The sequence below is a fragment of the Dysidea avara genome, chromosome 3 (genome assembly GCF_963678975.1).
Source record: "Dysidea avara chromosome 3, odDysAvar1.4, whole genome shotgun sequence".
Classification (NCBI taxonomy): Eukaryota; Metazoa; Porifera; class Demospongiae; order Dictyoceratida; family Dysideidae; genus Dysidea; species Dysidea avara.
In genome coordinates, this window is record NC_089274.1 from 49,808,214 (window position 1) to 49,832,481 (window position 24,268).

Genomic DNA, 24,268 nt, shown 5'->3' on the forward strand with positions numbered 1-24,268 from the left:
AAATAACTTATTGTAGTGCTGCCCTAGGTTGTTCAGCAGCTGCATACATCTTTATGTTTAATAGTTATACCATGGCAATAGTGAGGGATTCGCCATATATAGGGCCAAGCCTGAGGGCTACAAAACTTTTAGCTACCCTTGACCAGTGACTTGGCATGAATTTGGTGGCCTTGACCTTTGACTTAGACTGTGGTCACAGATCTACCTACAGTGAACGCCTGTATGACACCCCCCTTGATTAGTAGTTGATGTCACTAACCTTGATTGATTTATTATTTAGACTCCAGCATTAATCGGCTATAGCCTTTCCTCCTTACAAGAGTTTTAAAATGTAGCTATAAAACAACCAACACTCACACTACACAAAAAAATACAATGAAAATATCCTTGAACTGTGGCCGTGTCCCATAATTGGCTGTGATGACTTATCATGGCAGAGCATGGAATGTCCCATGTGATTATATACTGAATATACACATGGTAGAATGAATAAAACCAGCAATATGCCAACATCACAATGAACAATAATTCATTGTGTTTAACCACATTCACAAGTTATTTTAGCCACAGCTAGCTTACATCACTTGAAATGTATGTGATCAGTTCCTGCCTCGGTTCCCATCAATACTGCATGGGTCAACCAATTAATTTTAACAAGTAGCTGAGTGGTATACACAGCACAAAGTTACAGGACACTAGCTAGTTGTGTTTAGCTATGGCAAATTAAGCAGTGATCCACTCATTGGTATAGCTATGTAGAATCTGGTGCTGCTGCTGCTTGTGAAATGTACTCTACTCATCAGTTATCATATAATGCAACTGAGTGCAAGTCACTCCACTGGTAGCTACTGAGACCCTCAGAGCAGATCACCCTGTCAATCACCCACCCCACTGCTTTGTACATGCATGACATAAAGCGAATAAATAAATTAAATTCAGTAGCTGTCAGACATATTCCAATAACAATGTTCACCAGTCCAGCTAGTTTTGGCCGCCTGGTTTATTGACATCATGGCACATCCGCTATGGTAGACATTTAACATTTTATTCTTTTTGTAATACAAACATAAACATGGAATTAAATCTGGGTGGCAATTCTGATTGTTTACATAGCTCGTACTACAGGGTTTCCGCCACACACACACTAGCTATGCGCTGACGCGGTTGCCATGGACGCCGAGCACATATCAACCAGCCACTCTATGTGTGGTCCAATTGAAGAACTAATAAAAAGCTCTTTACTATCAACAAATAAACATTCTAAGTTACTTGTCCGCTGAAAAATGTCTACTGTGGTTGGAATTGGACCGAACTGTGGCTACCATCCTGCCGTACTCATTCCGATGGACATGTCATGTTTGCACAACGCTAGCATCCTTCCTTCAACTATTGACTACTCTTCTGCAGCAGCTCTGTCACTACTCGCTAAGGTGTGTAGCGGGAAGGAAGATGAAGTCAGTCAGCAGCCCAGGCCTCCTTACTCCTACATAACTTTGATATCTAGAGCTATCCGCGAGTCGCCGCAGCAAAAAGCAACTCTCAATGAGATCTACGATTACATCATGGAGAGCTTTCCATACTACAGGGACAACAAACGAGGATGGCAAAATTCTATACGTCATAATTTATCTTTAAATGACTGCTTCGTCAAGGTAGCTCGTAAGAAGGAGGACCCCCCCGGTAAAGGAAGCTATTGGACTCTACGAGCAGACTATGCTAACTCCGACGTTTACTGGAAGAGCAGCAGAAAGCGAAGGAGTCGCAGCAAGAAGGCTCTCGAGGTTGCAGTCCCCTCGTGCAGTGTTCTTACCCCGCCCCCAGGAGTGCTGACTCCCCCGTCAAGTCCTGAAAATGACGCCAAAAGTGCTTCTCCTTCAACTATTGACCAGCTGAGTGAAAAGTGCAAGAAATTCTCCATCGATAGTCTCCTCAATTAAACCGCACAATAATGCGGGCTACATCGCTACCACTTCCCGTCACAACCGTCCCAGTGACCAGCACACGACTCGGCTGAGATGTGTTCACGACAGACTGTGTACAAGAATCTATTTTTTTGATTTTTAGTAAATTTTTATTGTGTATTTTTAATTTATTTGTATAATGTATGAAATACTTGCTCGAAATAAAAAGAGTCTAAAGTTATAAGGACAGCGAGGAATGACTTATAGCGGATGACAGATGGTATTGTAACGGCGCGAATAATACAAGTTGGTGCGCTCCTGTATATCTAGCTTAACTGTGCGTTAGTTGGTGTGATGTGACGCGTTCATTAACACCTTTTTAATTCTAGTAGCTTCTTCACCGCTTTGCTGCATCGTGATAATTCATGCCCCTCTCCTAACAAGCTATGGAAGGCGAGGAGCATTTTGACCTGACCCAACTAGACGGTCCGCTGACTGCTGATGCTATACTAAAGAGCCTACAGCACCGCTTTGATGAAAATCTTCTGCAGGTATTAAACACATTCTGTTAGCTAAAGGGAGTTTTGTTATATAGTTGTCGTCTGTTAGTGTTGGATTGGTCCAGTGTTACTGAGTATGTGTGGCAGCACTGCCTCCCCAACTCTGCTGCCATGTGTGCAGCGAATGATATCTTGTGCTCTAGATGAACTTATCTACTCTAAGACACCGCAGTCCATTGTACTAACGTGAGTGAGGCTGTTGTGGGTTAACAGAAGCCTTCAGTACTTCATGGCTGACTGATCGCTAATTGTACCAACATGTTGTATTTGTAGTGGTGAGAGTGGAAGTGGTAAAAGCTACCTTTGTGAAAAGCTGATGGTGGAAATATTAAAGAGAGAGAAGGTTACAGCTATATGGACCAAGGAGTTGTTTAAGGTGACCATGCATTTCATCTCACTTATGTCAATGATTCCCTGCAGAATGTCATCACTTCCATGGTTGTTTTGAAAGCACTAGGTTGTGCCCAGACTAGCAAGAATAAAGACTCAAGCAGAATTGTGAGTGCAATTTTGTAGTGGGTGTGGCTCATACAAAAGGAGGTGTGGCTGGTTGCAGGGCAGAATGTTTGAGGTGTTATATACAGGCCGGAACATCACGAGGATTAAATTACACTGTTTTCACCTTGATCAGGTGAGGAACCACAATATGGTGACCACACTAAACCACGATGACACATTTGCAGACACGACTAGTCAGCCCGCCAAGGACAGAAATGAATTATCAAGTATTTTACCAAATATTAGCTGGTCTTAGTAATGATGAAAGAGGTAGGCTATGTCACTGCCCAGGGATGTCTTTTTGTTATGTCCCCTCTCCCAGCTAAACTACATATTCAAGGCTACCAGTGGAAGAATCTTCACTACTTGTCTCAGGCTGCTGAACCGCAGGATGTAGAAACGCGACAGAAGGCTTTGTTTGAAGCCTGGAAGGTACTGATCACATGGCCCACACATACTCTGTTTGTCATTCCATGATTGGGTAATTTGCTAACCAATCAGACGTCACTACATGTTATAAATAAACTGGACCACACAAGATATACACTTTTATGTACACACTATGCCATGTGTGCGTCCTGCACACTACGCCATGTGTGTGTCCTGCACATGTTACATAAGGCCTGCGCTGATATACCACATGTATCCAGGCCACACAAGATACTTAGGAGTATCCTGACCATATAGGAGTATCCTGACCATATAGGAGTTTAAAGTATAAAATCTTTGGGCCATGGACAGGTGTCCTCAGTATATCCTCATTTAGTGAGATAGGAGGTCACACATCACTGATCTTGTTGACGTGGTTAACAACTACATGTACACTGGGAAGCCACTCCAGTGACGATAGCTTGTTCAATGACTTTGTCAGAAAATTAGCAATCAAACATGTACAGTGGTTGATATGGTCAATAGTTTCCTCTTCTAATATGTACTTAATATGTACTATACTTTCCAAGCTCAATAAACCGGTTGTCAAAGATGGCTATTTGATGTTGTGCAACTACCCTTGAACAACTTTAGAAATAACACACAGCGTGCTATTGATTTCTAATAATTCATGTAAGCGGGTTATGTGTGTGATATAAAATTTTGCAAATCAAAGCTTAACTCGCAAAAAAAAAATCTGCTGACAGGACTAAATTTTTTATATTTTCGAGTGAGCAGAGTTTTGCCTAAACCTCTGAATTCTTAAGTTTTCGTAACTTTGCCATAGTATTCAATGAGATGTGTAGAATTACAGAGAAATTGTTGGTGTCTCTCTGATTTTACAATCTCAGAAATTTATGCTGGAGGCTATTTTGACAGCTTTACAATAAAATTTGGACCTCACATCAATAGCCCTGCTGTATGGTAAGTTTAATTTAAGGTATTTTGTAATTCACCAATTATTTTGTAATTTGCAATTACTTTGCTATACATTGCTAAGGAAGTGCAAACAAAATTACGCACAAAAGTATCTTCTCAACTGTTATGTTTTCTTACACAAATTCTCTACACAAAGTCTTAAGGCTGCTATTAATCTTTGTTTGTGTACAAAGGAACACGCCCCCAAGGATATACTATTACTGTTGACAATTATTTGTGGGCAGTTTGTGGTATCCACAAAAATTATACCGGGGTTTTCAAGTCCGTTGTCCTATTATAATTGCGCATGTGCTAAAAACCTACTAACTGAAGGGCCTTTCACTGGTGATAAAGGAGTCACAACAACACAGTGAGTAATAGTTTTACCACATTTACAATCATCCATCATAATAGGGCACACACAGTTACCTGATCTCACTTGAATCTGCCATTTCTTTCGCACTGCTAAGCGCATGCGCCAAAATACATAGGACAACGGACTTGAAAACCCCGGTACCTGTCAAAATTTAGTATCTTGTTAGTCTGCCAAACACACTGCGCAAACACGTGTTGTGTGGTTTGTTTATTTGTTGTGTGGTTTGTTTACAGTCTAGTTTGGCTAAGCTGGGGATTCCGTTAAATGATGTATTGCGTGTGCTGGTAGCAGTGATGTTGCTAGGCAACGTATCCTTCTATGAGTCAAAAGAACAAGAGCTTGGTGTACAGGGCAGTGAAGGTGAGGGTGTGGTGAGTAAGTCACATGATCAAACAGATGTCGTTGCAGAGTTAACAGCAGTAGCGACATTGTTGGGTATGAGAAGCTTGGTACTGCAGCGGGGACTGTCATTTCGTACACACCTCTCTAGTAGAGGACAGTCAACACAGGCTCCATGTTCTGCTGCAGCTGTGAGTGTTATAGTTATATGGCTTCACCATTCATTGTTTATTGTAGGCTAATCACGCCCGAGATGTCCTGGCTAAGGCTTTGTATATTAGAACTGTATCTGCTGTGATTAGGAGAATTAATTCCTTATTCAAGCCCACCTCACAGGTGCCCAGTCCTGTGAGCCCTGCCCCCAATACTGCAGGAAGGGGTGTGGTCTCTCCAGCCAATCAGGGTCCACACAATAGTCGTCTATCACAGGTCACACCCCCTCTTGTAACACATCAAGACATTACACACGTGAGGGAGTGTTTGTTGAGTGATGTAAACAACTTGTATGTAAATTGTTTGATTGAGGTATTAATGTATTGAAGACTAAATGGTTTTGGTCCAGGCATTGTAGGTGTAGAGTTACTGTAGGTGTTTGTTTGTTAGTATGTACTAGCACCAAGAGAGGTAGTATTAATACCTAGCATTTATTTTAGGTGATATACTGTTCTACTATTCACTGGACTACTGACATGTTATGACATGTTATGGTTTAGTCTTGATAACTATGGACCTTCAGGGAACTTATAGCCTGCTGAATATAAGCAGCAGAATGTGTTAGTACTATCAAAAGAGATGCACCAGTATCAGATTGGTAACATGTAAACAAGCAGCAGATACAGATATACATAAACATCTATTTATGGGCACTCGTGATCTAGTAATATCCTAGCAACGCCTGTTTATGTAATATCCACTGTTAAGTCACTTTAACTATAATATCCTTGCCAGACTGAGTTTTAATGATGTTCTACAAGCTGAGATAGAGGCTCCATCTTAGTTGACCTCCGTTCTATTGCACTAATCAGAATAGTTCTGCCATACAAGGCTACTGGCCTGTTGTATATTAGTGTACAAGCTCCCCGCACTCTATGTAGTACTAGCTCTCTGTGTATTAGTTAGAATGAGCCAACAAGGTGATATTTACAAACCCGAGGACGATGTGGGCAAGACTAGTACTCACAAATCGTTACCGAGGTCGTGGGTTGAGGTAATTAATTGTGGGTAGCCAAGCCCACATCATCTGAGGGGCTCTAAATAGCATAGAAATTGGGTATTGCAAGTTTGTCCAAAAATATCACCCAAAAAACCAGCCTCACTTTTCCTTCACAACAGCTTAGCATTATTGGTTAGGCTAGTCATACCCAAAAATGCTTTCGGACTGACCCCAAACCCTCCCAACAAGTGAAATTCAATTTTTTTTCTAACTATTCTGCTAACAATCAACTCAACTACAGGTAATGCTATAGGCCACTGGGTCCTGAGACATGCCTTCATTTCACCTACTGTAACAACTACATTATAGAGGTATATACCTTTGTCCTCCTTTGTGTCCTATCTCTTACCATGTAGATACTAATTATCCTTGTGCCGACATTTATACCATAATTTCCGGATTGACTGTGGAGGCATTTCTCTTATCACTGTGTAATGGGCAGAACATAACTCGAAATGAACACTTCAGTTTCAGTAATTTCAAGTCAGGGGCTTTGGTGCCATTCTATCCTTTGATGTGATATGGGTTCATCAGTCACAAGCAATAAATGGCTAAGGCCGCCTTGGCGGCTGAAAGCTATTTGAGATTGTACGAGGGGGTGAAGGGGAAGTCAACATGTTTCTTTGCATTGCCCTTTCAATGCTCTCCACCAGCTATTGAATTTTTTGCGCATGCGCATAAACCCACAATCGAACACTCCGCCAGTCCTTGAGACAGCTATGTATATGTTGATTGACTACAGTACTCACCAATATGCTGAGTAACTATACAAGTATGAAGTATGCATATGGACAGAGATGATATTACGTTAAATCATTTCACTTGAATTGTTACACTAACATGACATAATGCAGAACTTGATAAATCACACATATGACAAGGTACAATAGTTTGTTCATGGGTGGGCGTTGGTGGGATAAACATGTTGATTTCCCCTTCACCCCCTCGTACAATCTCAAATAGCTTTCAGCCGCCAAGGCGGCCTTAGCCATTTATTGATTGTACTTCGGGGGTTCCGGTTCAGTCAACATGTTTCTTTGCATGTTTGTAGTATTGTCCCACCATAATCAGCCACTGCCTTAGGTCTGTAGTAAAACTTGGTGAAAGTGTGTTCACTTGACCATCCTGCTCTACTCATGATCTCCTTTGTGGAGATGCCTGACATAGCTGCTGCTGTGGCTGAAGCAGCCCTTGTAGAGTGAGCTGTGAAACACTCATCAATGCCTACCTCTTTTAGGGATTTCTTAATCCAACGGGCAATCGACGACGATGTGAGTGGCTGGTGTGGGGGAATAACTGCAAGAAATAGCTTCCACACTCCATCAGTTCTTAGCTTGCTTGTACTGGATTCATAAGCTCTTATGCAAGCTACTGGGCACAGAAGTTTGTCTTTAAAGGACTTGATCACCACTGGTTGTAGGCATTGCTTAGGCTTCGCCTGCTTAGCCAATCCCAGACATGGCAGGACCACACTATCACTTGTGTATGAGTGGCCTGATAAGGAGAGTCTGACCAAGTCGGAACATCTCTGTCCTAACACTAGTGCTAGTAGCATGACCAGCTTCTGGGTCAGCCTCTTCAGGTTGAGGTTCTCATTTGGGCCCATCTCTTTCAAGAGCGTTAGGACCTTGGATACGTCCCAGGTATGGGTGTATCTAGGCATTGGTGGCCGTAAGTTAAAGACTCCTTTGAGGAGCCGTATGACAAGTGGGTGTTGTCCCACTGGGATTCCCTCAACCGGCAGTAGTGTTGATAATAATGCAGAACGATAGCAATTTAGAGAACGGTACTGTCTACCTGCTTCGAACTCATCTGCTAGGAAGCTCAAAATAGCTGATACATCTGCCGTAAAGGAAGATAAACCTCTCTTTGCACACCATGCATCCCACTTTCGCCAGGCAGAGTTATAGTTAGTGTTGGTCTTGTCCCTCCAGGAGGAAATGATAAGTCTGGAAGTGTTTTCTGGAATCCTTCTTGCTCTGAGATTTTCCCTGATACTTTCCAGGCGACCAGACATGGCTGGCACTCTCGCACTGGGCAGTCGCAATTCAGTGATGGACAAAGCAGGTCTGGAGTCTCTGGGAGGAGAATTGGGACATCCACTATCATGTTCAGCAATACCGGGAACCATGGCTGAGATTGCCAGTGAGGAGTGATTAGTACGATTGTAGCCTCCTCCATCTGGATCTTCATTAACACTCTTGAGATGAGGCACCATGGAGGGTGTGCAAATGCTGCTAGTGTTTTCCACTCCTGGGCAAAGGCGTCTGTCGCTGTGGCCTCCGGATCTGCTCTCCAACTGAAGAATGCTTGCAGTTGGGTTGAGAAGCGTGTGGCGAAGAGATCCACCTCCAGTGGCCCCCAGGTCTTGTTGATCCCTTGGAATATATTCGGATTCAGAATCCAGTCTGTCCTGTCTCTGAGGTGTCTTGACAGGTAATCTGCTATGATGTTCACCTTCCCTGGGAGGTGTTGAGCTGCAAGTCTCATGTTCCTCTCCATGCATCACATAAAGATTTCCTTGGTCAAGGCTACTAGTCGAGGAGATCTTGTTCCACCTAGCTTGTTTATATGGGCTACTACTGTCATACTGTCTGACTTGATCATGACTGACCTCACCCCCTCCCTCTTCAGGAACGACTTGAGGGCTAGTGATACCGCAAGGAGCTCTAGCTCGTTGATATGGAGCCCCTTCTCTTCCACACTCCAGCAACCCCCTGTTGCTTCTCCCTGGCAGAAGGCTCCCCAACCAACTGAGGATGCATCTGTTTCTATGGTGCACTGTGGTGGAAGTTGTGACATAGTTTGTCCATTCCATTAAGTTAAGTTGTTGGTCCACCATCTCAAGTCCACCTTCGCTTCTTCTGAGAGTGTGATGTGCCCATCGTAGCCACATCTGGCCAGAGCCTTGTGTTTGAGGGCTTGCAGGCTTCTGTAATGCAAGGGGGCTGGATAAATGGCTAGGATTGCTGCTGACATCTTGCCAATTAGTTGGGCTAAGTGCCTTGCTGAAGTTTCCTTGCTTGTCAAAATCTGGGAGGCTTCTGTCCTTATCTGGTCTAACTTCGCTTTTGGAAGTCGCAATTTCTTTTGAGTTGAGTCTATTAGGAATCCCAGATACTCCATCTCCTGTGAGGGTGTCAGGTGAGACTTGGGATAGTTCACCAGAAAACCTAGTGCTTCCAGAAGGTCTAGTGTAAGCGTGGTATGCTCCTTTAGGGTTGACGGGCTCTTGTTCATTAAGAGGAGGTCGTCCAGGTAAATTACACATCGGATACCTCTGTTGCGCAAGAAGGTAACTACCGCTCTCATGACCTTTGTGAACACCCGAGGAGCTGAAGCTAGTCCAAAGGGGAGGACTCGTAATCCTGGTCTTCCCAACGGAAGCGCAGGAATCGGTGGTATTGTTGATGTATTGGGATCACCAGATAAGCATCTTTCAGGTCTATCCGAGTCATGTAATCCTCTTTGGCTAGTAGGTCTCTTACCACGTGGATCCCTTCCATCTTGAAATGGTTGTATCGAATCCACCTGTTCAGTGGCTTGAGATTTATTACAGGTCTGTATTGTCCACCTTTCTTGGGTACGAGGAACAGTCTCGAATAGAAGCCGGGGCTCCCCTTGTCTTCCACCGGTTGAATGGCTCCTTTTGCCAGTAACCCCTGCACTTCCAAATTGATCTGGTCTGTCTCTGTAGTATTTGTTTTTGAAAGTGGAATGAAGGGCTGTGTTGGTTTCCCTGTGAGCTCCAACTGGTATCCTGAAACGGACTCCAAGACCCATGGATCTGCCGTTATTGCTTCCCAGTTCCTCACATGCTCTTGAGTCCTCCTGGCAAGGAAGGACAATGGGATGGGAGGATGCAGCCCCAAACTCTCCAATGGTTTCAGGGTGTTGGAGTGATGGTACTGTTGGGGGCGCATAACTGCTTGTTTCCATGGCTGCTCTCCTATGTTTGTTTTGAGAGATTCTTGGGGAATGCTGGGTTGAATTGCTTGTGTCCTTGGGACTTCGGATAGTGTGCTTTCCCGAGTCTGTTGAAAACAGATTTGTTTGGTGTCCGAGAGACGCCCCAGTTGGGTCGGTGGCTCTGGGGCGTGGACTTTGTCCTTCTTTTGGAGCCACTGTAACCGAAAAAACGATTCTTGTTAGACTGTATGCCCTTAAGGGCCCTCATGTTGTCCGCTGCTGCCTTGGCCTTACTGCCAAAGTCTTCACCAAACAGGGAAGAGCCTCCCTGAGGAAATTCTTTTATGGCCAGGCACTTGAGGTCTGAATTGAGGTGCTTCATCACCTCCTTCCTCCTTTCCATATTGAAGTGAGCTGAAGCATTTCCCAGTAATTGCAATGCTGTGTCTAGAGCATTCTTGGCTGACTCCTCATCTGCTTCACCCCACACCATTTGTTCCCTCAGCCATGCAATAGGGGCCATTGCATCTGTCGTAAACCTTTGAAGTTTACTTAGGTATGAGTCAAATGACTTAGCTCGCTGGGGAAGGAGTTGTTCCATGGTATCGTTCAGCTTCAGCAGGTGGCCAGCATCGCATGATAGTGTGGGAAATTTGCTCAGAGCTTTCTTGCGATCATCATTCTTCAGCGGACGAGCTGTATAATCGTTTAATGACTCCAACAATTCTTTACTGGGAACAAATCTTTTCTTTGTGGCTGGTTCTGTCAGTGCCTCATCCTCGGTAGAATCCCCGTCACCGCAGAGCTCTCTGCGCTCATCTGCTAAGACCTCCAAGGAAATTTCATCCTCAGAGCTGTTGTCATAATCGTCTGCCTGCTCACGCGTCCTCTTCCCCAAGTGGGTACTTGGTTGGGAATGGGGGTGTCCGGTACCCTCCTCTGATTGTGACTGGATAGGCTGGGTCACTGATTGTGCTGGGTGAGCGGGGTTGTTGGGTGGCCAACACTGGTGGCGTGCATTAACTGGAGGGTTCCAAGGTGGAGTCCACTGTTGATTGAATGATGGGAAGTAAGGATAATAGTTGGCTTCATTCCCATAGTAATTCCAGCCAGGCCAAGATGAGTGATCATAGTTGTTAAAACTGTGACCTCCGTAGTACTCTTGTGAATAACTATTACCTGCCCCATACGCGTCGCCATTGTTGGTGGCTTCATTGCCACGGCGATTAGCCTCATTGCTAGTGCGGTAAATGGCTTCATTGCCACGGTGGTTCGTGGCTTCATTGCCACAACGACTAATAGCACCACTGTTAACCGCTTCATCGTCCTGCCAACTATTGGCTCCGCTGCTAGGGGCTTGGTTGCTGTTTATAATGGCTTCATTGCCACGGCTTACGTTAGAGTTGGTGTTAACAAAATTCTCACTACTCACGTGATTAACCACGTTGACATTAGGTTCAGCTGACCCATTGGCTTCTTCACCCTGAGAGCTTCTAATCTGCTTCGTAAGTGACGGTAGCAATGCTTCCAAGAGTTTCTGTAGCGCTTCTGGGCAACTGGCTAATGTTTCCAACAACTGACGCGAACTGTCATCCGCCATATTGAGAGCTGTTGAAAGGACTGGCGGAGTGTTCGATTGTGGGTTTATGCGCATGCGCAAAAAATTCAACAGCTGGTGGAGAGCATTGAAAGGGCAATGCAAAGAAACATGTTGACTGAACCAGAACCCCCGAAGTACAATTGTATTACAACAATGTAAACAAACAAGCCAGAGGAGGATGGACGTGGACATGTGAGCGCATACATTTGTATTAAAAGTATAACCAAGCTTTCAGCGAAGTTTTAATAAGCACCATTCGAAAGTGTGCTTCACGTTTAGTATATTTAGCCGGTCTGCCCCACTCTCCTCGCTATTCCTGGCACGTAAATCGCCCTTGAATTTATAGAGGATCATGTGTGCAGTAAGTTTGTCGGTGGAATCGATGCATTGCACTCTAGACACACCTTATAAGCTTGTATTCAAGCCCAACAATCGTCGAAGAAGGTATTATGATATACAATAAGCCTCCTATGCTCGCTCCGATGGAATTAAAGAAAGGAAAGCGGATGCCGCTAGCATGTCCTCATGGAGAGTCAAGCAGGAAATAGGACACCTTCATACTCATCTGTATTTGTCACAAGAAGCACAAGACAAATTAGTGTGACTGTTGCTAAACAGTTTTTATCACTTCATTTTAGTCTTGGAAAAATATTCATTTAACGGCAATAATTTTTCAGTAGCACTTATATTGTGTCCACCCTCCTCTGCAAACAAGTACAAGGAATTTTAAATTCATGCACGGGTCAAGGAAATAAAAGAGGGAGGTTACCTACAGCTGTAGCTATACTCTACATCATTAATAGTCATGACTGAAGTTGGTCCACACTACAGCTAAAGACAACCTCAATATTATTTCTTTGACCCTACTTGACCCCTACTTGACCCCTACTTGAATTTAAAACTTCTTATTAATCAGTGACTACGTTAGGTAAGTCATTTAGTATACAAATGACACTTAAGGATTTTTTATTTGGCTGGTTTAGACAGGTGACCTTATTACGCAGGTGACTTTATTATACAGTGACCTTATTACACAGTAACCAAGGTATAAAACATAGTATCTACTATATAGAACACAACATTGCTAACGGTGATTGACTTGTTTGGATTTGAATGTAATGAGGTGAGTGTCACACCGAAGTACTGGTTGTTCATTGGCTAGTTTTTTTTGTTTGTTTGTTTGCTGGCAGACTAATGGGATGGAACAGTTATCCATTAATTGGAGTGAAGAGTGTTTACAGGAGCATTACATCAGTACAGTGTTCTCCTTGGTGTTGGAAGATTGTGTGAAGGAAGGGCTAGAGTCTCTAGTGGAGCCAATTGTGTTGGACCCTGCTCCTTGTATTGAACTGATCGGCAATGAGGTATATCCATCTGTCTGTTGTGTGTTTGTCCATCTGTCTGTTGTGTGTTTGTCCATCTGTCTGTTGTGTGTTTGTCCATCTGTTTGTTGTGTGTTTGTCTGTGTATTTAACACCTATTGATACTTTTTGAGAAGGCCATATAGCCAGTCTAGCAGTATTCATGAAGCCTTCACATTTGTGTGGCTACAGTGTAACCCTCCCCTATTGTATTGACTCTTGTATTGACTTACACTGTTAATAGTGTAAGCCATTTGATAAAACATGAAAAAGCTGCTTTAGTAGCCACTCTTTGTATTTTAACAAAGAAATTGTTTGATAATGTAATTGAAAATTCTAGTGGGATATATATTTAGTGAGAAAACCTGCTATGAAGATGATTTTGCTCATGCTCAAGCCTGGTACAGACATTGACATAACAACCTTACTATTAAAGTTCCGATGCTCTCTGTGAATTGATTGACAACATCTCATGATTAATTGTGAAATGGGGTTGCTTGTTCAGTACTTCAATATCTTACACTAATCAATGAAAATGCATGTTGTTGATTATTGCCAATAATTTCCCATCCCTAGTTGTACACTGTATTAGAATATTCTACATCCTTGTTGAGTTTGTTAAAACTAACATGCTGGCACTAGTGATTACAAATGTGTGAAGTTTCTATTCCACTAAAATATAGACACACACACTGTCCTGTCACAAACTTTTCTTGACCACAGGACATATCACTGTGTGTTTATATCTGTGTGTAATGTAGTTTGTATGTAGTGTGGTGTGTGTGTGTATGTATGCGTGCGTGCATGCGTGCGTGCGTGCGTGATGTTGGTGAAATGGTAGGTGGCTTGGGAAGTTTTGTGGGAGGGTCCTGACCCATTAAGACAACATCTAGCTAGAAGTTCCCATATAGCATGTAATCCTGTTTTATCATCTCATGTGATCTCATCCACAGCATGACGGCATGTTACAGCTGATCAATAAGGAAACAGTGTCACCACGGTAATGAATTATATTGTGGAGAAAAGTTTAAGTGAATATAATATACTAACTAAAAATTTCAGTGCGTTGTAATTTTGCTGTTTGTAGTATGTTTCATTCAGAAAGTATGTAGTCCAGACCATAGGCGGCGGAAAGGGGGGGGGGGGGGGGGGGCTAGGGGCTTAGCCCCCCTCAGAATGATATCACACCGAAATTATCTTTCTTGGAGTGGGGCTGAAAACCGTGATAAAGATCGAGATACTCTAATAGAGCAGTCACTCTAATAAAGTAGTCAGTGTGTAGCGAGCTATGTAAGGATTTTTATGTAGTTTATCAGCTAGAAAAGGTAGCTGGTGAGGTGGAAAGCTCTTGTCAGTTGGTTGTGACCTTTTTTTTTTTTTTTTTTTTTTGGTCTCACCTTACCAAACTATAGAAATAAGTCTGGGTCAGCTCAGCGGAGCCCCCCCTCATATCAACTACTTCCTCCGCCGCTGGTCCAGACATGGGGTGGGTGCCTTGTGCAGTGCTAGTACCATAACCAGTGAGCACTTTTTTAAAGTAGAAAAATTAATGTGACAGCCTTTAAAATGCCGTGTTACTTGATTTTCAATAACTGTGCCTCAGTTAGACCCCCTAAAATACTTATAAGTGTTTTTCATTAAGTGTAAGTTAACTACCAGGACAAGTGTTAAAGAACTCAAAACAGGTTTATGTGCTTGCCCCATGTCTTCTGCCTCAATGCTGAATCCTTCCTGTGTTAGCTAATGTAACAATATTGACATATTCTAGCCCATAAGACTACATTGTCGTGATAACACTACATGTTGTCATGGCAACGCTACAGGGTACAATCACAAGATATTTGTGTCAGATTGAGGGACAAGTTTAAGGCTCATCCAAGCTACTCAGGTGTGAAGGGCTCAGCTTCAACCTTCACAATCCAACACTTTGCTGGAGAGGTGTGTCCTACTCTCCTGCTCATTGTATTAATTGCGTGACTCCCGCCAGGTTGTATACGACGTATACAGTTTGTTGAATGCTAATGCTGATACTATAGCTGATGATGTGGTGGCTTTGTTCAATGAGAAAGATTGCAAGTTTGGATTTGCTGTCCATCTCTTTTCACATGAGCTGAACCGAGACAGACATGGATCACATGATCACACTGGGGTGGGATTCCCCCAGGGACAAATGTGCCGCATCACTCCAATACGCTACATATATGGACAGTGAGTTGGTTGGCATGGTGATATTGTAGCATTGAGTTGAGTTATTTTCAGAACAGAGCTGAAAAGTCAAACAACGTTTGTACAAGATTTTCAGGTATGATGTGTCCTTGTTTGGGTATAATTACAGGCTACACTCTGAACAACTCATTTAGCAAATAAATTTTCACAAGTTTGTTAGCAGCAGCCAACATGAAAGTTTATTTTCACACAATCCTTCCTGGACATATGGTAGCATTATGTGCTAGGGAGGAACAAGATCCTTCCTGGACATATGGTAGCATTATGTGCTAGGGAGGAACAAGATCCTTCCTGGACATATGGTAGCATTATGTGCTAGGGAGGAACAAGATCCTTCCTGGACATATGGTAGCATTATGTGCTAGGGAGGAACAACTATGCTGTGTGTATGTGATCAGCTGAGCAATAACTGGCCTTTTTCACAAAATTCTATTTTGTTATAAAAGCGTATTGAATAATATATTTACACACATTTGGTAGGCACTGAAACAAACTTCAAAGCAAGATTTGTTTATTTAGTAGAGATCTTATTTTGTGTTGGTACAGTAAATAACATGTCGGTGTAATGATGTGGTAGAATTACAGTTTACTGTTGTCATTCTTTCTTGGAATGGCCTTCTTTGTCCACACTGAGACATACAGGATATATACTTTGATGGATTTGCCAAATCATGGTAAACACACAAGTACCATACCAGGTCATGAGAGCCTCTGAGAAGAGAGCAGCTAGCTAAGACTAACCAAGACTGCTGAATTCACAGGATGGTACATCCTCGCTATAGTGTCACATAAACAAACCAGTGTTTCAGCACTGGGGCTAATCATTAACATTCTGACAGCACCCACTGTGCTAGCTATAATCTGGCATGCAATGTGATGTTTGGAGGTTTCACTAAATTACTAGTAGTGTATAGAAAATTGTAACAGGTAGCACTCAAATGATATATCATTAGATTTTTTTTTGTCTGTTGGGCTGGTAAACATTGTGTCCTGACGCAGTAATTCAGTGTTGCAATGTTTCCATTAGTGATGTGTGATATGTGATATATATATATATCAAATATCGTGATAAAATTTTTTATATCGTGATATGATATAGAATCTTTATATTGTGATATAAGCCTAGGTATAGATTTTAGCTATAATTAGGGAAAAATGTACCCAAGATGTCATTGTACACTGTACTTTTTTTGATAAAAGAGCTTGCAATGTTGTATGCTAGTCATGTACCATGTTGTATTGTACTTCTAGTACATCACTGCTACAGGTGTCATCAGTGTAAATACACAAGCTGAGTGATGAGTTTGTATATCGTGATATATATCGTATGTTGTGTGCAATAATCGTGATAGGAAAATATCCTATATCACACACCACTAGTTTCCATTTAGTTTTTTCTTTGCTTTGAAATCAATTCGTAATGGCAATTGAAAGTGTTAATTGTGGAGAAACCATTACACTATATAAGTTGTTGATAGCTGCTACTACTCAGGATTGATTTATAAATTAATTACAGCAATTTTCAATTTCATAAACTCCCCTCTCCAATGATGTCTACTGCTGTTCTCATGATCAATAGCTACAGAAAAGCACAACATGTAATAATCCAATTAAATGTCCTATAAAAGACAGCTCAGGCTTGTCTTGTTTCTGTGCAGATCAAGTTTATCACTGTTAACTGTCTAGTGCTATAACTCCTAACTGTTCCAACTGTCTACTGCTATAACTCCTAACTGTTCCAACTGTCTACTGCTATAACTCCTAACTGTTCCAACTGTCTACTGCTATAACTCCTAACTGTTCCAACTGTCTACTGCTATAACTTCTAGACCATTCATCATAAAAGACTAAAAGTTTGATTGTTCATTCCAATGTTACTATAGATAACAATAAAATAAAAACTGAGAAATGTCAGTGACAACAGCAAGCTCTGGCAACTGGGGAAATTTGGGTGAATTAGATGTAGCCAATTGATGCCAATATTAATGTTCATGACATCAGTTTGTCTATCAATTGCTAGTAATCAATTGCTGCGATTTGACATGTCTTAGCAGTTTGCTATCATCAAGTTGCAATGGGCACAATACAGTCATGAATGCTACACTCCAAGTGTTACATTTACAGTACTAGTGTATTTTATTAAAAAATGAAGTAGGGATTCAAGCAATAAAAAGTAGTGAAACAAGAGATGAATGATGGTATTACAGCTTAGCTTTGTGGGAAAATCCCCACTTGGCATTGAACAATAATGATTGTTATAAAATGCCAATGTAGGGATTTTCCCACTGAACTATGCTGTGATACCATCATTCATGTCTTTTTTTATTGCTTGGATCCCCACTTTACTTTTTAAACTAATAATTTTTAATATACTAGTTTGTTTGGGGTTTTGTTATAGCATACAGCTACTGTATAGTGGAAAATTTTGGCAAATTTGGCGAGTATGGATGGAATTGCCAAAATTTAACTCGCCGTTTTTCTAAACACTGAAAGTGTAGTAGACGCTGTTCATCAGTGAGTGAATGTTGTTACAGCGGTGAGTGGTTAGTCTTCCGCAAGTATCCCATTGAATACATCCCATTGAATACATCCCATTGAATACAGTATGGTTTTAGACTAATAGCTCAGGCAGATGGGTAATTTAGCTCGAGCGATTCAGCTCAGTACCCATGCACATGCCTTGCCTTGCTACGCATGGTCAAGTCTTGATTGCTGAATCAGCAAGCTAGTGCATGCATAAGAGCTGTCACTATTTCATATTTTTGTGCTAGCATTGTGAATACAGGTAGGCCAGTAATAACGGGGTGTGTCATCAGTGATAGATTATTAAAAGGTGTGGTCTCAGACTGTCAGTACTCATCATTATTAATCAACCAAGATTGTGTTAATAGGCTCATGGTAGTGAAGGTACAGGATATATGAGTATTAACACTTAGTCTGTATAATTATACTGATCAAGGAAAGTATTGATAGGGTACCTTGATATGGTTTCATTTCATCAAGAAGAAAACAGACTTGCCTGATTGAAGATAAAGGGAAAGACAAGGTGCAGAGGGCACACACTTGTCAGAACGCCAAAAGGCACATCCCACTGGTGAGTGTGTTATTGTGATGTAAAATGGTGGCCATTCACTGCTTCATTTGGCCTCCAGCCTTGTGACTGTAGTCAGCAGGCTGGCAGACAAAAATTGGAAGTTTTTGGTGATTTGTTTCAAAATTCTATATCCGGCTGTTTGTAATTGTTTTCTTGATGTTCGATGGACTAGTATTATTCCATAAAGGTGATTTTCGTCATGTAAGATGTGATTTTTAAAGATGACTTTTTAGGTGGTGTGTGTCATTTTTAGGGGATCCCTGCTTAAACAGTACGGTAGATACAGGATAGTCTGCCTCAAGTGAGTCAAACCTTCTTGGGTATGTTAAGGCAATAACTACAGGAAGCCATAGCAAATTCCTATTAAATGAGATCCATTCATCCTGAAGTGAGGCACTCTTTTCATGAAGCAAGACACACTCAGATGTACATACAGTATCATGTCATGAGGAGTGGTGTGGCGTCAAAGGTGGTAGCACATGTTCTATTCATGAACAGCTCATGAATTCACAAACTGATCAGTTAGCCTTCATGAATGTTCATGGAAAATTTTGATGCATGTCACAAAATTTTTTGTGCGCTCTACCATATTCCAATAGCTCAAGTTCAAGTCACATTACTGTATCATAAAGTACTGTATAATAGGGACCACAAAGCTTTGGGCGTGGCCCATGAAAAACATCACCCAAAAACCAGCCTCACGATTTGTCGAAGGCCCGAAGAGTCTGAAGTTAAATCATTAATGAGATGAACAAATGTAACACTGGTATTTCCTTCAAATGTGCACAAATACAGCAAGTTTGTAGCTCCTATAAACACTTTGTCCGAGCACATGCTTCATTCTCCATACATAGCAGGACATGTTACATCATCATTGTGCTGCCCTTATTGCTGCCTCACTTGGGTGTACAAGGTGATAGAGCAATGTAACACAAACTGGGTGGGAGGGTTCTAGAGTTACATTTGCTCATCTCACTAATATAATCATGGTTTAACTTCAGGCCCTTTGGGCCTTCATCAAATCATCAATATTACATAACACTGCTATACTTCAAAGCCCTGACTTACGACTGATCCATAATATCAGTATCTGTAACAACACCACCAAGTGGGTATGATCAAGGATACTTGCCAATAAGCAATTCCCATGTAGTCTCCTCATGTAGCTCTCATGTTGTAAATGATAATACTAATTAGACTCCCTTTAGGCTGTTTTGGGTGGGTAATAAATCTCATATACTCCACCTTGTTTTCTGATATACTCCACCCCTTCAGGCACAATATAACATGCTCAAAACTAGGTTTATCCAATCAGTATGCACTTTTCATGTGCAGTAATGTAACAAGAACGCTTATTTTGTCACGTGAGCATGCATAGTTGCCATGACATTAGTATTATCGTAAGAAAACCAGCCGCTTTTGCTTAGCCTACAGCAGAAACAGCCGTGGATGAGGTAAGTAATCTGAGTGTAATGTGAAATAGAGTCTAAAGCAGTTATACAGGCACAACGTGTAGTCTATGAAATTTATAAACCCTCAGGCCCTTAGTAGTACCCTCACTTCGTTCGTGCGTTACAGCCCGGGCCTTCAGGTTATAAATTTCATAGACTCCAGTATAACTATTATTTGATTGCTGGCCCATTACAATTAAAACCACAAATTCCATATAATACAATTGTCAACCATACAATCAGAAGTATCATACAGATGGTAACTACAACAGCAATTATTGAGGTTAAACACCACTCCATCAGTAGAGTACTGATGAATCCGGTGGTCAAAAACCTGCAATTCTGACACCTTGCCAAGGCCATCACTAACTTGAGAGACAGCTGCTTTAGAGAGAGATCTTTGTTCTTCCCAATGTCATCCCAGCTGTGATTGTATATATCTTGGCTGAGGGTCTTGAATTGTATACCTTTAAACAAGTGCGCACAAGGAGTGCTGACCAATTGGTGTACCATCCACAGGAAGATGAGTGGTTGAAACTGCTGACCGTATCAGATTAATTGAGCAGTACTTTAGATCTTCCTGAAGTGATAAAATCTAAGAATGGCTCCACCAGAACTGGTTCCCTCCTCTGGCACCAGCCACTCCATCGCTTCCATCCCAACTGGTAAGCTGTGTTTGTTCCCTTGCTCCAGCTTGCCAACAATTTGATATAAAGAATTCACTCAGGATAGCCTTCTGTTCCTGCCCCATCAGATTCTGTTCAAAATTCGCCTCTAAATATTTTAATATTGCCTATGGGGGTTCCAGTGAATTCATCTTGGACTGTAGGGTCAAACACTGGCGATTCTCTAAACTGAGACATTGAACAATCCATTGGGCTATCATGATCTCTATTGGGCTATCATGATCTCTATTGGGCTATCACGATCTCTATTGGGCTATCATGATCTCTATTGGGTTATCATGATCTCTATTGGGCTATCATGATCTCTATTGGGTTATCATGATCTCTATTGGGTTATCATGATCTCTATTGGGCTATCACGATCTCTATTGGGCTATCACGATCTCTATTGGGCTATCATGATCTCTATTGGGTTATCATGATCTCTATTGGGCTATCATGATCTCTATTGGGTTATCATGATCTCTATTGGGCTATCATGATCTCTATTGGGCTATCACGATCTCTATTGGGCTATCATGATCTCTATTGGGCTATCATGATCTCTATTGGGTTATCATGATCTCTATTGGGTTATCATGATCTCTATTGGGCTATCATGATCTCTATTGGGTTATCATGATCTCTATTGGGTTATCATGATCTCTTTTGGCCAAAATATTTCGTGATACTCACTGCATATGTATCATTTATTTTTCATTGGACAATAATAGCCAATAAAAATTGTTCAATTATTTATCATTACGTGTTTGTCATGGGCAAATCAGTAGTGACACAAATAAGCTCACCAAGGGAGAATTTTCATCTCAGGCAACACAGAACATGACAATTATGATGTGCCTGTAGTAATGGCAACATAGTAATACTGTAATGGGTTTTGTTTGTACTAATTTCTGCTTTTTTATTATACAATTAGTAATCATGGAGAGTTGAATTTTTAGGCCAAATTCACAATACCAGTCTGACCTTGGCGGTATTGATTAGGTATAACCAAGCCCAAAAGTACCTTCAGTATAACCCTTAATGCTTCCATTAGGTAACTACAATTTTTTTTTTCAATGGAGTTTCCACTGACTGACTGACTGACTGATGCCTTCAGACAAGCGTAACTCTATAACAGCTAAGGCTACAGGCTTGGTTTTTTCACTGTTCAATATCGCTTCAACCCAACAGGTGCCTTTTGGCATACCACAATGCATGCATCATGGACTTACCTTTGTCCTCCTTTGTGTCCATTTATTTTTGCTGACATTCCAAGGTGTCGATTTAATTTTAGCTTTTAGTTTAAGAGCTGGCTATGGTGCCAAGTAGTGTACTCAAGGCTATATCAGCATTCTTTAATGCTTATGTTCTGACAAGTCAGAGGATTAGCAGACCAGATGTATTGAAGAAAACCAAAACACTGATCATACAACAGCTATCATGGTACGCTTAGGAGGGGGTAAGCAAAGAAAGTACTCTCTGTACACTTGTGAAAATGTTGAAAATTATGGATGACCCCTAATTGAATTTAAAATCCTTATACTTGTTTGTCCTAACCCCTCAGGAATGTTTTGAAAAATGGACTTTTGAAATTGAATTTCGTAGCATTTTTGACAGTACATGACTGCTCTATTAGAGTATCTTGATCTTGACTGCTCTATTAGAGTAACTTGATCTTGACTGCTATATTAGGGTATCTTGATCTTACAGGTGGTCAGGCTCTGCTGCCCCTATGTTATTATGTTATATGTGACCAGCTGAGTGAAAACCGGCTTGTTTGTATAATTCTGTTTTTGAGATAAATTCCATTGAAATAAATTGGCATCCTACACAAATAATTTTATGCATGTTTTAATCGCTTCAGTAAACAGTGAAGGAAAACTCGAATTGGAATATCTAATATACCAATGGATTTGCCTCTTCATGAAGAGTAAGAATATTTTGTTTTGTGTCTATGCCATAAAGTAAATGCGAGTTACGTGTGTTTGGTTATGTTGTGGTAAAATATAACTTTATAGTCGCCATTTTTAAGCTTGAACAACCTTCTCAGGTGTATTTAGGCCAACAACTATACCTTGATGAATGCCCCAGTTGATGGTTAATAGAATGACACAAGTCCCAACTCTGTAGCCCATCACACTAGAGATTTACTAAGTCGTAAAATGAAGTTTGAAGAAAATGTAAACAAGTTGGGTTTTTATTCAATACAGTCCAGTTGGGTGAGCTATACAATATGAAGTTGGATCTGTAACATGTACAATAGCTACTCCGTATAAAGGGATGTATTGCTATAATGTCATTCACCATTTCATCCTACAGGCGAGTATGCAGCATGTTCTATCAACACTCCCAGTGTCCACGTCACACTTTGTTCGCTGTATACAGACCAGCCCAACCCACACAGTTCCTGCCAGATTTGACAGAGCTCATGTGAGCCAACAGATCAGCAACTTATTGATATTGGAATCTGTTGACATGTTGTCCAATAATTACTGTAAAAGATATTCCTTTGATGACTTCCTTAAAAGGTAATGTGCTTACCCTTTGGTTGGACCAGTGTTCAGTAGTGTTGCCATAGATACCGGTCATTACAACCTCGACAGGAACACCATGGACTAGTTCGAACAGTGGACAGGTGTAAGATCATCATGGAAACACTGCAAGAACAAGTATCACTAGATGACCCAATGGAAGATGACTGCTGGATGGTGGGCATTAATAAGATATTCCTTACGTGAGTTATTTGTCCAGGGGAGTAAGACATTTAAATTGTACAAATTGCAATACTATAATTACAATGACCTATCCCACCCCTGGTCATGAATGACATAGCCAGAAGAGCACTGGGCCAGCCAACCTGAAGTTCTGGCCATTTGGCTATGCACACTACACACACACACAAACAACACACACACACAAACAACACACACACAAACAACACACACAAACAACACACACACAAACAACACACACACAAACAACACACACACTGCCACTCATTGGTGTCAACATTACAGACAAGATGCTCACAGACAACTGGAGAAAGCACACACAACTCTGAGAAGAAATGCTGCCATTAAACTACAATCAAACATCAGACGTTACTTGGCCATCAAGAAGTGGCCCCAGATGAAGCATGACTTGCAGCATAGAACAGCCACACCCTCTCCACAGGGTGCTCCAGTACCACGAATACCAAATGGGGAGGTAGGTGTGGTCTCGTTACTAAATCTAGAACTGCTATATTCCCTTATTAGTCATCATCAGTACCACAATCCCGTAATTATACTATAATTGGTAACATGAAGGTAGGGTTTCCCCAGTGGAGGGTGATGAAGAACAGTTACCCTGGTAACCATTATATTACTATAGTTACATGTAGTTAACAAGAAACTCCCTAGATACATCACCAGTGTTATCAGCCGGACTAACTGTGTTTGTAACGGGACGATCACATCAACGTGGCTTCCTCATTATAGAGTATAATCAACAACAAATACATGTGCCTCACCAGTATACTGAAATAAAGGTAGTTAATCTCCCTTATATGGTCAATAATATACTCTATTGTAGACACCAATCATCGGCCAGCAGACCAGCCGAGCTACCAGTGATTTGTGATCACCATGGCTACCACTAGTAGCTTATTTTTCTATTGTAACATTTTTAAGATGTATATTTCTTGTGGAAAAGTTATATCAATGAAATTCCTTCATCCATGTAAT

At 41.5% G+C, this 24,268-nt stretch overlaps 2 protein-coding genes across 3 annotated transcripts; both read left to right on the forward strand.

Moving 5' to 3' along the window:
- The first annotated feature begins 1,191 nt into the window (after positions 1-1,191).
- Positions 1,192-2,148, forward strand: LOC136251499 (forkhead box protein I1c-like). Its single transcript, XM_066043959.1, has one exon. It carries the CDS (start codon positions 1,284-1,286, stop codon positions 1,935-1,937), a length of 654 nt encoding a protein of 217 aa, XP_065900031.1. The 5' UTR covers positions 1,192-1,283; the 3' UTR covers positions 1,938-2,148.
- Positions 2,105-24,267, forward strand: LOC136251473 (myosin-I heavy chain-like). 2 transcript variants are annotated; one of them, XM_066043926.1, is made up of 23 exons: positions 2,105-2,238; positions 2,291-2,452; positions 2,511-2,647; positions 2,735-2,837; positions 2,882-2,959; positions 3,018-3,092; positions 3,145-3,229; positions 3,282-3,391; positions 4,916-5,042; positions 5,091-5,212; positions 5,259-5,489; positions 12,816-12,866; positions 12,934-13,107; positions 14,058-14,104; positions 14,928-15,042; positions 15,092-15,312; positions 15,364-15,406; positions 22,863-23,071; positions 23,122-23,277; positions 23,561-23,750; positions 23,801-23,894; positions 23,945-24,072; positions 24,117-24,267. In XM_066043926.1, the coding sequence occupies exons 2-23, from the start codon at positions 2,348-2,350 to the stop codon at positions 24,162-24,164; spliced, it is 2,649 nt and encodes an 882-aa protein (XP_065899998.1). In that variant the 5' UTR covers positions 2,105-2,238; positions 2,291-2,347; the 3' UTR covers positions 24,165-24,267. The 2 variants fall into 2 exon arrangements, with proteins under 2 accessions (XP_065899998.1, XP_065899999.1); XM_066043927.1 differs by having other exon boundaries at positions 2,294-2,452.
- Position 24,268: the final 1 nt, after the last annotated feature.